Source organism: Pan paniscus, chromosome 20, assembly GCF_029289425.2.
Source record: "Pan paniscus chromosome 20, NHGRI_mPanPan1-v2.0_pri, whole genome shotgun sequence".
Lineage (NCBI taxonomy): Eukaryota > Metazoa > Chordata > Mammalia > Primates > Hominidae > Pan > Pan paniscus.
In genome coordinates, this window is record NC_073269.2 from 57,046,646 (window position 1) to 57,062,777 (window position 16,132).

The following is a 16,132-nucleotide window of genomic DNA, read 5'->3' on the forward strand; positions in this document are numbered from 1 at the left end:
GACTTTTTTCCCCACCTTTATTTTTCATGTTATAAAAGCGCACATTCAAGGAAAAGTACACAGAAGGAAGGAGACACCTCATGACGACCCCAGTATGCAGTCTGGGACATGTGTTTTCAGATCTGATTCTGTGAATATTTCATTTTTTATGGGTAGGGTCACATACATATATATTTTTGTCCTTCCTTTTGTCATTTAACATCATATAGCCTAAATGTTCTTGAATAATACTGACAATTCTGTCTAAGTATCATTTTTAATAGGTTTATAATATCATTGTGGGCTGGCCGTGGTGGCTCATGCCTGTAATCCCAGCACTTTGGGAGGCCAAGGTGGGTGGATCATCTGAGGTCAGGCGTTCAAGACCACGCTGGCCAACATGGTGAAACCCTGTCTCTAGTAAAAATACACAAAAAATTAGCCTGGTGTGGTGGTGCACACCTGTAGTCCCAGGTACTTGGGAGGCTGAAGCACGAGAATCACTTGAACCCAGGAGGCGGAGGTTGCAGTGAGCCAAGATTGCATCACTGCACTGCAGCCCAAGCAACAGAGACTCTGTCTCAAAGAAAAAAAAACATCGTTGTGCCAAGCCAGACTATTATTTAAGCCATCCGGTACTTTTGGAACATGTTTGATGGTTTCACTTCATTTCTGTGATAAATAATATCATGGTAAATTCAAGTCTTGTTCTACATTTTGGATTTTTTTTGTTTTAGTAAGTTCTTCCTAAGATTAGAGTTACTGGGTCAAAGGTGGTGAATAAGGGTCTCAGTGTACGTTGACCAAGTGTCTTCCGTAAAGACTGTACGAACGTCCAGTTCCAGTGTTTGAGAGTGCTGGTCTCACTGACTCTTCTCCAGCACTGAGGGTTTTGTGTTTCTTTATTTGTTTTGGTTTTAGGTCTTTACCAATTTGATTGGTTTATCAACAGGGCACGAGGTTTAAATATATCTTTGAGGAAAGGTAAAGTCAAATTTGACTTCATAGGTCATCGGCATCCTCACTCCTGTGCATTTTCTGTTGGAAGCACACAGTTAATTAACTCAGTGTGGCGTTAGCGATGCTTTTTCATGGTGTCATTTATCCACTTGGTGAACTTGCAGACTTGAGTGTAGACTCCTGGGTCATTGGGTTGGCCGCAAGGGAAAGTTCCCCAGGACACCAGACCTTGCAGGGTACCTCTGCACACCAACGGTCCCCCTGAGTCACCCTAGAGGGAATAGAGCCGGAGATTAACTTTGGCTTCAGATCAAAGCCCAACTCATTCTCATACATTCCTCAGTTGTCGGTCTCTGTCTTGCAGATTATGGACTTCCACCATAGCCAATGAGAAGAGACTCATTGTCTCTGGGGACTAATGGGAGAGCTAGTGCTAGGGACACACTAGGTCCTTTGAAGACACTGGGTTGACCCTTGGCCAATGAGACCAGTTGCAGAGAAGGGGTGGGGCTTCCAGGATCAGAGCACTCTTTATTTTCCAATGTTAAGGACCCTGCTCCAAGCTAGTAGGAGAAGGAACATCATCTCCAAGGGGTGGATGCATGCCCTGTGGCGCAGGAAAGGGGGACACGATGGTCTCGGAGACCAGGGTGAAGACCAGTTACATAATTTACAGGGCTTGGTGCAAAACGAAAATGCAGGGCTCTTTGTTCAAAAATTATTGAGAATTTCAAGACAACAACAGGAATGCATTAGACTAAGTTTGAGACCCTTCTGAGTGTGGGGCTCTGTGTCTGTGCAGAGCTTGCACATTCATGAAACTGGCCCTCACCAGGGGAGAAGGGGAACACCCTATTCTCTAGGACAGTCATCTCTCTCCCATCTCCTCTATCCCTAACACTCACCATCCCACATCCCCTGACAGCTGAAGGTGCAGATGTGAGCAAGGAGGATGGGTGTGGAGAGACAGAGAGAGTTGGAGGTGGAGAAGAAAGAGGGAAAGGAGAGAGAGACAAAGAGAGATGAGGAAGAGGGAAAGGGTATGGGGAGAGAGAGAGACAGAGAGATGGGGGTGGAAAAGAAGGAGGGAGAAGAGAGACAGACAAAGAGATGAGGGAGATGGGGAGGGTGTGGGAAGAGAAGAGAGAGAGAGATGGGGTGGAGAAGAAAGAGGGAGAAGAGAGAGACAAAGAGAAAGGGGGAGGGGGGAAGGTGTGGGGAGAGAGATGGGGTGGGGGTGGGGAGAGGAGAGAGAGACTGGAAGAGAAGAGGAGAATAAAGAGAGAGAAAGAAAGATAGAGATGGGGGAGCGGTGGGGAGAGGAGAGAGATAGAAGAAAGAGAAAGAGAGAGACAGTAAAAAGGAGGGGGCAAGGAGAGAAGAGGGAGAGAGATGAAGAGAGACAGAGAAGTGGGGGAGAGAGAGAAAGAGGAGAGGGCCAGAGAGGAGACAGAGAGAGAGGAAAAAAGAGAGAGCAGGGGGGCAGGGAGAGGAGAGAGAGGGAGGGGAGGAGAGAGAGAGAAGCAAGAGAAAGAGGGAGAAGACAGACAGAGAGCAGAGAGGAGGGCATGGAGAGAGAACAAGGGAGGGAGAGCAAGCTAGCTCAACACAGAGAAAAAACAAAGAGGAAAAGAATGAAATGAAATTATGTCACAAAGAGAGATGTGGGAAGACTGTTCAGAAAGAGAGGGGATGACAAAAGGCCACAAAGAGGGAACAGAGAGGAGGTGGAGAGAAAGAGTGTTTTCCCCGGGACCAGGGCCAGGGTCAGGTGAGTGAGTCATCAGCTTCAGGCACAAAATCTCAGTAACTGCAATACACAATACTTCAATGCAGTACTTAACGAAATCAAATGTAATACATAAAACTGCATGATGGGCATGGTATCCACATTTTAAATGAAGACAGTGCCAGTACAGCGCTGTGCTGAGCCACGCTAGTACTTACGGCAAGGGAAAATTCAGTAAGATCCACCTGCTCTTTATTTAAAATGTGACATTTTGTCCATCATGGACTTCTGCATGAGTTTTTATTTTTATTTTTAAATATTGCGTTATGATTTATCTCAATCACTGAGGTTTTTGGTGGCCCCTTAAGGTTTGGGCCTGAGGCCAGCACCTCAGTCTCCTTCCCTGGTCCCACCCCCACTTTCTCACCCCTATTAAACTCTCTGTCCCATCCCCAGGGCCACATCCGCCCCTAAGTAAACTCCCACCCCTGACCTAGGCAGAGAATGAGGTGAAAAAAGCTGAGGAGGCCAGGCCTGGGGGGAGGGCAAGGCTGGGCTTGGTGCCCAGTCACTCGGGTCAAGCTCTGTCCCTGGGGCATGCAGACAGGGTAGCCAGGACTGGGGAGGAATTGGGGGGGAGGGTCTCACATTGCAGGCGTTTTTCTTGGAGTCGGGGATGCCAGCGCACAGCATGGAATTTTCCAGTAAGTCCTTATAAACCTTCGTGCAGTCCTGCGGGGAGATGAGCTTGACATCCACGCACATGAGGTCAGAGGGAAAGGTCACTGCAGGGAGGAGCAGGGAGAGCTGTTAGTCAGAGAGGATGGGGGCGAGGACCAGAAGGGCTGTTGTTCAGGCTCCTGGGCCTGAGGACCAGAGGGGCTGTGGGCCCAGGCTCCTGGTTCTGAGGGAGGAGGGTCTGGGGCCCAGGACTGCTGGGTCTGAGGGAGGAGGGGCTGGGGTCTGGACTCCCGGGTCTGAGGGAGGAGGGCTGGGGGCCTGGACTCCTGGGTCTGAGGGAGGAGGGCTGGGGCCTGCACTCCTGGGTCACTGAGGCCACCTACCATCTGGGCTCGTGGTAGTGCCCCAGCCGGAGACAGTACAGGTGGTTCCAGGGGGTTCGCAGCGGGAGGGCAGCCTGACTTTCTTCACCATGGATGACAGCCTGGCCTGGCTATTGAGCTTCACGAGCATGAGGTCATTAACATGGGTCTGTGTGGAGTAGCCGGGGTGGCGGAATGACTTCGAGGCCTTGATCCTCTGAGCTCTCCTGTCGCCCAGCGTATCACTGCCCAGGTGCACGGTGTACTCACTGCGAGGAGTGACATTCACAGATTCAGAAGAGACACTGTGACAGAGAGGGTGTGCAAAGACCTGGGGGACGGGGTGGGGACAGAGACCCAGAGAGGGGGGGACAGAGACACAGAGAGAGGAGGGGGGACAGAGACACAGAGAGAGGAGGGGGGACAGAGACACAGAGAGAGGAGGGGGGACAGAGACACACAGAGAGGAGGGGGGACAGAGACCCAGAGAGAGGGGAACAGAGACCCAGAGAGAGAGGGGGACAGAGATCCAGAGAGAGAGGGACAGAGACCCAGAGAGAGAGGGACAGAGACCCAGAGAGAGGGGAACAGAGATCCAGAGAGAGCGGGGGACAGAGCCCCAGAGAGAGGAAGACAGAGAGCCAGGGAGAGAGGGGGACAGAGCCCCAGGGAGAGGGGGACAGAGATCCAGAGAGAGAGGAGGGGGAACAGAGACCAGAGAGAGAGGGGGACAGAGACCCAGAGAGAGAGGGACAGAGACCCACAGAGAGAGGAGGAGGAACAGAGACCAGAGAGAGAGGGTGACAGAGACCCAGAGAGAGAGGGGGAGAGAGACCCAGAGAGAGAGGGACAGAGACCAGAGAGAGAGGAGGGGGAACAGAGACCCAGAGAGAGAGGGGGACAGAGACACAGAGGGGAACAGAGATTCAGAGAGAAAGGCAGACAGAGACCCAGAGAGAGGGGGACAGAGCCCCAGGGAGAGGGGGTACAGAGGCCCAGGGAGAGGGGGACAGAGATCCAGAGAGAGAGGGGGACAGAGACCAGAGAGAGAGGGACAGAGACCCAGAGAGAGGAGGGGGAACAGAGACCTAGAGAGAATGGGGGACAGAGACACAGAGAGAGGGGAACAGAGATCCAGAGAGAGGGGGACAGAGACCCAGAGAGAGGGAGACAGACAGCCAGGGAGAGAGGGGGACAGAGCCCCAGGGAGAGGGGGTACAGAGGCCCAGAGAGAGGGGGACAGAGACCCAGAGAGAGGAGAATAGAGCCGTAGGCACAGAAAGACTGCCCTTCCACCCCCATAGCGAGCTGGAGACGCTGGCGCACCTCCAGCAGAGACTTGGGCGGCACCTACTTCATCTTGCAGTGGGCGGCAGTGAGCACCCAGTGCTCATTGACCAGGACGCCTCCGCAGTGGAGCTGATTGCCACTGAGCAGGGCCACCTGCCATGGGTGGGAGCCTCTTGCACATGGGGCGCCATCAATAATCTTGTCACCCTGGCCTGGATGGAGACATGGAGGAGCATGTGGGTAGCTAGCATTAGGGGAAGGCTGAGGCTGCACCTCAGGGATTCCCGGAGTCAGAGATGGACAGAGACAGATGAAAATGCGTGGAGAAATACAGAGAAAGCAAGAGATAGGGATAGAGACAGACAGAAGGAGCCCACTCAGAAACCCAGGAGGCGCATCTCATCTGGGGAACCACAGAGAGACACTGAGCACAGGAGGCAGGGCCTGGAGGGGACAGAGACCCCCCGAGTCAGCAGAAGCAGGAAGAGCGGGGGCTTCAGCCGACAGTCTGGTCCTCCCAGGATGGAAGCTGTTTGAGGAGGGAAGGGTTCTGACTCAGGGACTCCTTGGAGAGGGTCAGTGGGGGCCCTGAGGTGAGGTCAGACTTCCCAGTCCAGCTTTCACCTTCTTCTCCTGCAGTTTCCAGGGCTAAGGATAGCAGTAGGATCTGCAGGGGCAGGAGAAGAGATCTTGCCATGGTGCCCTGCTGAGCCGCTCAGGGGCTGCCAGGCGAGGAAGGGCCTCTCCTGCTGGAGCTGAGAAGGAGAAAGCATTCAGGCCCAGCCCCTCCTCCCTCAGACCCAGGGGTCCAGGCCCCCAGCCCCTCCTCCCTCAGACTCAGGGGTCCAGGCCCCAGCCCCTCCTCCCTCAGACCCAGAAATTCCTTTCTCTGGCCTCTCCTTCCTTACACTCAGAAGTCCAGATCCCTAACCTCCTCCTCCCTCAGACCCAGGAGTCCAGACCCTCATTGCCCTCCACCCTCAGGCCCAGGAGTCGAGACCCCAGCCCCTCCTCCCTCAGACCCAGGAGACCAGGCCCCCAGCCCCTCCTCCCTCAGACCCAGGAGTCCAGGCCCCAGCCCCGCCTCCCTCAGACCCAGGAGTCCAGGCTCCAGCCCCTCCTCCCTCAGACCCAGGAGTCCAGGTCCCAGTCCCTCCTCCCTCAGGCCCAGGAGTCCAGGCCCCAGCCCCTCCTCCCTCAGACCCAGGAGTCAAGACCCCCAGCCCCTCCTCCCTCAGACCCAGGAGTCCAGAACCCCAGCCCCTCCTCCCTCAGACCCAGGAGTCCAGGCCCCAGCTCCTCCTCCCTCAGACCTAGGAGTCCAGGTCCCAGTCCCTCCTCCCTCAGGTCCAGGAGTCCAGGCCCCCAGCCCCTCCTCCCTCAGACCCAGCAGTCGAGACCCCCAGCCCCTCCTCCCTCAGACCCAGGAGTCCAGAACCCCAGCCCCTCCTCCCTCAGACCCAAAATTCCTGTTCTTCAGATCCCTAGAGACCCCGGGATCTAGGCTCCGATCTTGCCCTTCCCTGTGGAACCCAAACTTCTGACTCTGTAGTTCCTTTTTCCCTAAAAGGCCCCAAATTGCAGACTTCCAGGCCCTCACTGCTCAGGACCGGGAGTCCAGGCTGCAGCCCCTACCTCTCGAGAGCAGAGTTCAGGCTTGGAGCCAGCATCACCCCCTCCCCTACAGGTGCACCCTTGATGAAGCCTCTTCTCACCTCGAGAGGATCTGATGTGATCCAAGTTCCGACTTGGGCTGGCACACAGCTGGGTTCCAAAATCTCCAGCCCTCTGCTGGGCCGTCCTCTTATACCACCCCCCGCCCCATGCCCGGCCCCAGCGCCCTGGGGTGCAGGCGGAGCCGACTCTGGGACACCCCCGCCTGCATTTGCGGTTCTGGTTATCTGGAACCCTGACGAAGCGAGAGCAATTGGCACCACTGCACTCTCTCTCCACCCTCCCTCCGAAGGACGGGCGGTGCCCAGCTCCTGCGCCCCCGCACATTCTGGTCCCACAGTCCCTCCTGGCTGCTCTCGGGGTAGGGACCCGGTGCGCTGGGTCTGAGAGGCAGGAGCGGGATTCAAGGACTCGCTGAGCTCAGAGAATAGGCTCTGGCTCGGGTCCTTCTCTGGGGCGGTTTTCTTTCTTTCTTCCCTCCTCCCTCCCTCCCTCCCTCCCTCCCTTCCTTTCTGTTTTTTGGATGGAGTCTCTCTCTATCGCCAGGCTGGAGTGCGGTGGCGCGATCTCGGCTCACTGCAAGCTCCGCCTCCCAGGTTCAAGTGATTCTCCTGCCTCAGCCTCCCGAGTACCTGGGATTACAGGCACGCACCACCACTCCCAGCTAATTTTTGTATTTTTAGTAGAGACCGGGTTTCACTATGTTGGCCAGAATGGTCTCGATCTCCTGACCTCATGATGTGCCCGCCTCAGCCCCCCAAAGTGCTGGGATTACAGGCGTGAGCCACTGCGCCCGGCTTCTGGGGCCATTTTCTTGCCCTCACCCCCTCTCAGGGGTGGCCTAGACCCTACATCCTAATTCTGGCCCGTCTGTGGGAACTTGTCCAAGCTGATCCCAGTCGTGCCTGTAAGCCTGAACCCATTCCCAACTCTAAGAGAGGTGTAAGTTAAAAACAACGCTTTCCCTAACCCCACCCCACTAATATTTGCCATGTTTAGGATCTATGTTCTTATGGTCATTTTAATCATGTTATACATAGATTTCTTTGTATATTATGTATTTATAACAAAAATGTCTGTACTTAACATTATCTAATAGAACATTTTTGAGGGCTTCATTTATTAATTTATAAGCAAACATTTATTTTTCTTTTTTTAACTTTTCTTTTCAGTTCGGGGGTACATGTGCAGGATGTGCAGGTTTGTTGCGTAGGTAAACGTGCGCCATGGGGGTTTGTTATACAGATTATTTAATCACCCAGGTATTAAGCCTAGTACCCATTAGTTATTTTTTTCTGATCCTCTCCTTCCTCCCACTCTCCACCCTCTCATAAGCCCCAGTGTGTGTACCCAAAGGAATATAAATCATTCTGTTTAAAGACACATGGACACGTATGTTCATTGTAGAACTATTGACAACAGCAAACACAGGGAATCAACCTAAATGTCCATCAGTGATAGACTGGATTAAGAAAATGTGGTACGTATACACAATTGAATACTACGTAGCCATAAAAAAGAACAAGATCATGTCCTTTGTAGGGACGTGAATGGAGCTGGAGGCCATTACCCTTACAAACTAAAGCAGGAACAGAAAACCAGATATGGCATGTTCCTACTTACAAGTGGTAGCTAAATGATGAGACTGCATGGACACATAGAGGAGAGAAGAACCTTTCTTATTTTTTTTTTTTAGATGGACTCTGGCTCTGTCACCCAGGCTGGAGTGCAATGGCACGATCTCGGCTCACTGCAACTTCCACCACCCCCGTGTTCAAGTGATTCTCCTGCCTCAGAGTCCTGAGTAGCTGGATTACAGGCATGCACCACCATGCCCAACTAATTTTTGTATTTTTAGTAGAGATGGGGTTTCACCATGTTGGTCAGGCTGCTCTCCAACTCCTGACCTCAGGTGATCCACCGGCCTCGGCCTCCCAAAGTACTGCGATTACAGGCCTGAGCCACCGCGCCCAGCCAAGGATTTTTGCTAAATGAGTAGATTATAGCTGCTCTTGCCACAGGGGAGGAAAATGGGTAACTATGTGAGATAATGGACATGTTCATTTGTTCAGCTATAGTAATCATTGTCCTATGTATATACATCGCATATGATCATATTGTACACTTTAAATATACATAATAACATTTATTTTTTAAAAAGAGGAAAACTTTTCCCTCTTTGTACATTTAGATTAGTTTTCCTTCCTTTATAATGGTTGTGTAATATTCCATACTATACTTGTATCATGATGCATGTCATCTGCCTCAACTTGAAATACGCTGGGATAGTTTTAATTATAATAATGCTGAGATGAACTTCTTTGTACATTCATCTTTTTTCATTGTAGTCATTCAAACAGCATCCATTGAGCATCTACTTTGTGCCAGAAACTATTCAGGCTCTTGGAGACACAGCAGTGATAAAACAGAGAAAAATCCCTGTCTTCATAGAGGCTTTTGTTTTGTCTGTCAGGTCAGCACAAAAATAAGCATATAAAATGTAGAGTTTGTTAGGTGGTTGTAAGTGCTATAAGGGAAAATCCAAGCAAGGAAGAGGGTTGGGGAGTTACTGATTCCCTCTACCCTCAAGGATCCCTGAGGTTATAATATCAGGAAGGTTGGCTGGAAAGACCCCACGTGAAGGTGATATTTGAGCAAAGTCTTGAAGGAGATGGTGGAGGGATCCAGGTGGCTGCTTGAAGGTAGTGAGTTCCAGGCAAAGCGAGCAGGCAGGTGTGTTAGCCAAGGAGCATATCTGAAGTGCCTCAGCAGGCAAATCACTGCGACCAGAACAGAGTGACCAAAGGAGATGAGGGCAGGTGATGAGGCCAGAAATATAACAGGACTCTGATGACATGCGGTCTGAAAGGTCTTTGGCTTTTATTTTGAGTAAGACAGGAACCATTGTTGGACACACTGCTAAAGTTGGTTTTGACCTCAACCTCTAAATTCGATCCCCAAAACGGGATTTATTTCTCCACCCTGGACCTAAAACTTATCTCAATCCTGACCCCTAACTCAATTCTTTTTTTTTGCTTTGTTTTGTTTTGTTTTTGTTTTTGAGATGGAGTTTTGATCTTATTGCCCAGGCTGGAGTGCAGTGGTGCGATCCCAGCTCACTGCAATCTCCGCCTTCCAGGTTCAAGCAATTCTCCTGACTCAGCCTCCTGAGTAGCTGGGATTACAGGCATGTGCCACCACACTTGGCTAATTTTTTTTTTTTTTTTTTTAGTAGAGATGGGGTTTCTCCATGTAGGTCAGGCTGGTCCCTAACTCCCGACCTCAGGTGATCTGCCTTCCTCAGCCTCCCAAAGTGCTGGGATTACATGTGTGAGCCACCACGCCTGGCACCCCAACTTGATTCTACATTTGACCCATAATAGTAGACATTATTGTTGTGTCCCCAGGCATTCACTCCTTCTGCCTTTCTATCAGAGGCTCCATTTTGTTTGGATAATACTTTATCCTCATCAGGACTATAAGCCTCAATGAACCAAGCATTGAAGCCATATTTTGTTTGCTTAATTAGTTTGAAAATGGACATGTGCTGTTCTTCTGGCCAATGAGGAGGAGGGGAAGACCACTGAGGCACTTCTAGGAAAGACTTTCTCATTTTCAAAAAGAGGCACTGAAAGGGGACTTTTTTCTTCTGCTAGATGGTGTCTTTTCTGGATGCAAATTCTGGAACTATGGCAGCACCCCAGGGACCACAGAGGGAAGTGACCAGAGGACTAAGTCAAAACACTGCAGGTAGCCCACCAGAGAGGTGAGGATCAGCTGGGTCTTTGATGAAGTCACTGAGCTGGTGAATTAACCAACGATGGAGACTCTTCATGTCATGATTTTTCAGATTCCCTTTCTGGGTTAGAGTTGCTTGGTCCTTGTAGCCAAAATCATCTTTATAAGACCTCAATGTTCAATCAGAATATTGACTCAGATCCCAAATCTGATCCCAAGCCACAAATCCAAATCCAATTCTAACTTGATTCCATATCTTGAAGCCACATAAATCAACAAACTCAACCATGCCTCCAGTCTTAGCTCTCTTCCCAACCCTCATCTCCATATCCCATTTCAGTCCATATCCCATTTTGGCCATTGTTAATGTGAAGACGACCAATTTAATTTTTAGAATAGTCTTTTTTAAAAAACAAATTAGTAATTTAGATCCTATAGCTGACTACCTCTCAACTAAATTTAATTTTTTCTTAGTTTTTCTTCTATACGGTGGTTTTCTTGTTTTTTAGTGAAAAGTTGTTGATTGTTTATGCAATATTTTAACACCAATCCTTTATATATTTAACAAATATGGATTGGGTGGTAGCTATCTACCAATGAGGATACAATGGTGTGCAAACCTAGATAGTGTCTCTTCCCTCAAGGGGCTGATAGTGTCATGTAAAAGAAATACAGTCAAATAATTCATAAACAAGTGTAAAATTACAACTACAAGGCATGCTCTGAAAGACAGGTGCAGGGTATTATGAAGGCACTTCCAGAGGGGTTAGACCCAGGAATTGACTATGAGCTGAGATTTGAAAGAATATTAAACTAGAAGAAATCTTCTAGTAACTAGAAATAGACTAGAAGAAATCTTCTAGTAACTAGAAATAGTAAACTAGAAGAAAATTTCTTCTGGTAACTAGAAGAAAATGGGAGGAGAATGGGCAGTGTGTTGTGTAGAGAAAACAGCATGTGCAAAGGCCCAAGGCATTATTGCTGGAGCTCGGAGGCCCGAGGTTAACTGCGACCAGATAATGACGAGCTCTGTATGTCATTGTGAGTCTTACTTTATCCTGTGGATAATGAAGACCTATTTGAACCTTAGTCAGAGAAATAACATAACAAGATTCGTATTTTCAAAACATCAACCTAGCTACTGTATGAAGGCTGGATTTGGGTGGGATGTGAAGATACTGGGCAACCATGGGGGAAGTCATTGTTGTTGTCTAGATGAGGGAAGATGGTGACTTGGATACAGGTGGTTGAAAGGTGGAGACGATGTTAAGTACATGGAGTCAAAATGCACTTAGGAGAGAGAATCAACAAGCCTTGGTGATGGATTGAATGAAGGTTGTGTTGAGGTAGTGGGAGATGTTAAGATTTCAAAGTCTGTTGCTCGATGGACAGTGATGCCATTCATTGAGAAGACATGGTAGATGTGGTCAAATGGTTCTGATATGACAAGAAAAGACCTCAGACCCTGACTTCAAGCAGAACCCTAAATCCAACCTTTACTTTGACACAACTCCCAACACGTATTTTGACATGAGCCCCAGGCTTTTTGTTTGTTTCAATAGCTTTCGGGGTACAAGTGGCTTTTGGTTACATGGATGTATCGTATAGCGGTGAAGTCTGAGATTTTAGTGCACCCATCACCCAAGTAGTGTATATTGTACCCAATATTTATAGTGTTTTATCCCTTATCCTCTTCATACCCTCCCGCTTCTGAGTCTCCAGTGTCCATTATACCACTTGGTATGCCTTTGTGTACCCACTGCTTAGCTCCCACTTACACATGAGAACGTAAGGCATTTGGTTTTCCATTCCTGAGTTACTTCACTTAGAATAATGGCTTCCAACTCCATCCAAGTTGCTTCAAAAGACATTATTTGATTCTTTCTATGGTTGAGTAGTATTCCGTGGTGCATACACATCACATTTTCTTTATCCACTCATCAGTTGATGGGCACTTACTTTGGTTCCATATCTTTGCAATTGTGAATTGTAGTGCGATAAACATACATGTGTATGTGTCTTTTTGATACAGTGACTTCTTTTCCTTTGGGTAGATACCCAGTAGTGGGATTGCTGGATTGAATTGTAGATCTACTTTTAGTTCTTTGAGAAATCACCATACTGTTTTCCACAGAGGTTGTACTACTTTACATTCCCACCAGCAGTGTATAAGTGTTCCCTTTTCATCACATCCATGCCAACATCTATTGTTTTTTTGACTCTTTAGTAAGCCCCAGTCTTAACCCCAAACCTTAATCTGTACCCAATCCTGAACCTCAAATTCTGCTTTATCCTTGATGAACCCCAATTTGTATCTCAACCAATAACCTAAATCTTGACTGAGTTCTTGACTCCAAATATCAACTCAGTCTGGGATCCAGACCTCAATCAACCTTAACCCTCCTGACCCTTGACCTTAACCCTGAACCGTTAGCCATAAGCCAAACTCAACCTTGACCTGAGCAGTGAATGTCACCATAGCCTGAGTATCAAGCCTGCCCCGGGATAATTCAGACATTAGTCTCCATTCCCATCATATTCTAGGAAGCCCACATTCATATCCTCCCCCATGAACCCATTCCCTCACATCCAACACCAATTCTAACACTCTCACCCCATCCCACCCTATTTTCATCCTCAACCCAATTGCTACCTAAAATCCCATTCTCATTTCCATCCCCAATTCTTTTCCCAATTCCATTTTTATTTCTCCAGCTCACCACACAACTTTGACTCTTCATTTTACAAAAACTCTAAAATAAAGTCTGCCAACTAATATCTTGCTAACATTGATGCTATACTAACTCAACTCAAGCCGAGTCCCAAAATCTTCTGAGACATTTACTGTCATCGAATCCAAAATCAGATCCCCGAACTTGGACATCTAGCCCTGCCCATTCCACAGCAGGAATCTGGTCGTGAAGGGTGTCAACATTCCTGACCTGGGCTCCCAAATCAAGGAGAAGCAGACTCCAGCCCAGCTGACCTCACAGCTCCATGATTCAGCAATCTGTATCTTTCCTTCCTGGCTTCTCAAAGACAGAAATGGTAGCAAGACTTCCAGTGTATTATCTACTCCCTGCATCTTCATCCTTAGATTCTCTCCTCCCTCAGTCCTCTGCCTCCTTAGTATCTGTTAGAAAGAGGAAGGAGCCAGGCTACTCTAGAGCCCTGTTATTCACTCCTAAGTCACCAAAACATCTATCCTCTGCTTTTCATCATCTATCATTCTGTAAATTATATTCCTAATTATTTAACCTGATTTTGTTGCCAAACACTGGTCATCACAAGCAGAGGAAATGTGTGTGGGGTTCTTTTTTTTTTTTCCAGCACCCCGCCCAGACCGGAGAACATAGGAGGTACTTAAATAAATACTAGTCTGCAAACTTCTGGCATCCACAGGTCCACAGGCCTTAGATTCAGTCCTGCCTTGATCCCTGAGCTGTTCCACCATGCAGTGTGACAGAAAGAACTAGAAAGAACTTGGACTTTCAACCCAGCTTTGAATCCTGGTTGCCCACCCTGTGACTTCGGGTAAGTGACTTCATTTTTCTGAGTCAGACTTTGCCCCTCCCCAAAGTGGAAGAGAGCAAAACCTATTTACCGAGGCAAATGAGAGGATTAAATAAAATTATGAATGGAAAATTGATGGGCACATAACAGCCAGTGAATTAACGTGAGTTCCCTCAGCCCATTACCCACGGAATGAAGCAGCAGCTCCCATTTTTTTCCCCCTACATTTAGTGTGGTGTGTCAGGTGCTGCGCAGACCTCGTCTGTATTCCTCACATTGGTCCAGGTGAGGATTGTCATCCCCATTTTACCTTTCTTTTTTGCCCCCTGCCCCATCATCCCCATTTTATAGATGAGAAAATGGAGGTTTAAAAAAGGCTAGATCACTTGAGCAAAGTCACAGAGCTGAGGAGTCAGAAGTGTCAGAATTCAGCCGGGCGTGGTGGCTAAAGCCTGTAATCCCAACACTTTGGGAGGCCGAGGTGGATGGATCACTTGAGGTCAGGAGTTCGAGACCAGCCTGGCAAACATGGTGAAACCCCATCTCTATTAAAAATACAAAAAACTAGTCGGATGTGGTGGCATGTGCCTATACTCCCAGCTACTCGGGAGGCTGAGACAGGAGAATCACTTAAGCCAGTAAGCAGACGTTGCAGTGAGCCGAGGTTGCACCACTGCACTCCAGCCTGGGTGACAAGGCAAGACGCCATCTCAGGAAAAAAAAAAAAAAAAAGCCAGAATTTGAACGTTGGGATTCAAAGGCCTATGGTATCACTACTGCACAAATCCATACTCTGAGAAGGAAATTTCCTTGTTACATCCACATGTACCCTCTGAGTCTCATTTGGTTCAAAACAGACTTGGATCGCCCTCAGCCTATTAATGATGCATACCCCCATGTCAGAGAGAGGCCCATATCCAGGCCCACTGTGCCCTTTGCATTTAGTCCTGGCACCTGTTGCTAAGTCTCATCCAGACACCCAGCCCCATACCTCCGTCGTCCTCAGACCTATGTCCAGAACCTTTGTTAAATGACTCATCTTCCACCTTATGATCACACCTGAGAACTGGCATCTGATAATCTTGCCAGCTATGCCTTTCCCTGAGGGATTCTGAACACTGTGACCCTCGTACCTCCTGACTCAGCCCATGGGTTCTGATGGCCAATTGTTTCATACTTCCTGGATTCTCTTCCTCCTTATTTCTTTCTTTCTTTTTTTTTTTGAGACAGAGTCTCACTCTGTCACCCAGGCTGGAGTGCAGTGGTGCGACCTCAGCTCACTGCAACCTCCACCTTCCGGCAGAACCCCATTTCTTTTGGGGGAGAGGCTGCCTTATTTCTTATAGTTCTGGTGAAACTGTCAATCATAGTTCTCCAACTCCACCCACCCACTGAGGTGGAGAAATGACCCAGGCCAAGTCAACAAGATCAGTGTTTTCTCTCTGGCAACAATGATAGATTCAAGGGGTGGGCCCAGTTGAAACTGGACCAATTAGAGTTCCTCCCTGGGATTAATTTCAAGATGCCAGGAGAAAGGAGATTTTTGTTTCTGTTAGTAGCTGCTATGTTCCCTCCATGCCCCTCCTTAGTACCTAAGATTGAGTAAATCAATCCCTAAGTCTTTTCAGGCTTATATTCCATTGGAGACATTAAAGTATCTCCTGGATCAGCCTAGGCAACATGGTAGAGTCCTAGCTGTACCGAAAAAAAAAAAAAAAAAATGGCTGGGCGTGGTGGCACATGCCTGTGGTCCCAGCTACTCAGGAGGCTGAGGTGGGAGGATGGCTGAAACCCAGGAGGTAGAAACTGCCTTAAGCATTGTTTGTGCAATGCTCACTGTACTCTAACCTGGGTGACAGAGTAAGACCTTGTCTCAAAAAGGAAAAAAATCTCCTTGGCATTGGATGATACTAAGAAAGTATCAACTGTGTAAGGTGTGATAATGTAAGTTGGTTATGTTTAAAACGAATCTCTTTTGGAACAAGGATTGGCAAATTTTTAAAATAAAAGGCCAGAGAGTAAATATTTTAGCTTATGTGGACCAAGAGAGAAAAATGGAAGATATTATGTAGATATTTAATAGCAGGAAAGAAAATAAAATTTCACAATTTTTAATTGATGAAATTCAAAATGTAGTAATGATAATTTAGTGCAAATTTTTTGTTGCTATTCCTTATCAAGCTCACGCCTGTAATCCCAGCACTTT

At 48.3% G+C, this 16,132-nt stretch overlaps 1 protein-coding gene across 3 annotated transcripts; it reads right to left on the reverse strand.

Annotated features, from left to right (window-relative positions):
• On the reverse strand, window positions 1-7,025 carry KLK7 (kallikrein related peptidase 7). Of its 3 annotated transcripts, XM_034944418.3 has the most exons (6): window positions 6,717-6,854; window positions 5,626-5,756; window positions 5,066-5,213; window positions 3,733-3,980; window positions 3,317-3,453; window positions 1-1,210 (listed from the first exon to the last, which is right to left on the reverse strand). In XM_034944418.3, exons 2-6 carry the CDS (start codon window positions 5,696-5,698, stop codon window positions 1,055-1,057), a joined length of 762 nt encoding a protein of 253 aa, XP_034800309.2. In that variant the 5' UTR covers window positions 5,699-5,756; window positions 6,717-6,854; the 3' UTR covers window positions 1-1,054. The 3 variants fall into 3 exon arrangements, with proteins under 3 accessions (XP_034800309.2, XP_063455692.1, XP_063455693.1); XM_063599622.1 differs by lacking the exon at window positions 5,626-5,756 and having other exon boundaries at window positions 6,717-7,025; XM_063599623.1 differs by lacking the exon at window positions 6,717-6,854 and having other exon boundaries at window positions 5,626-5,758.
• Window positions 7,026-16,132: the final 9,107 nt, after the last annotated feature.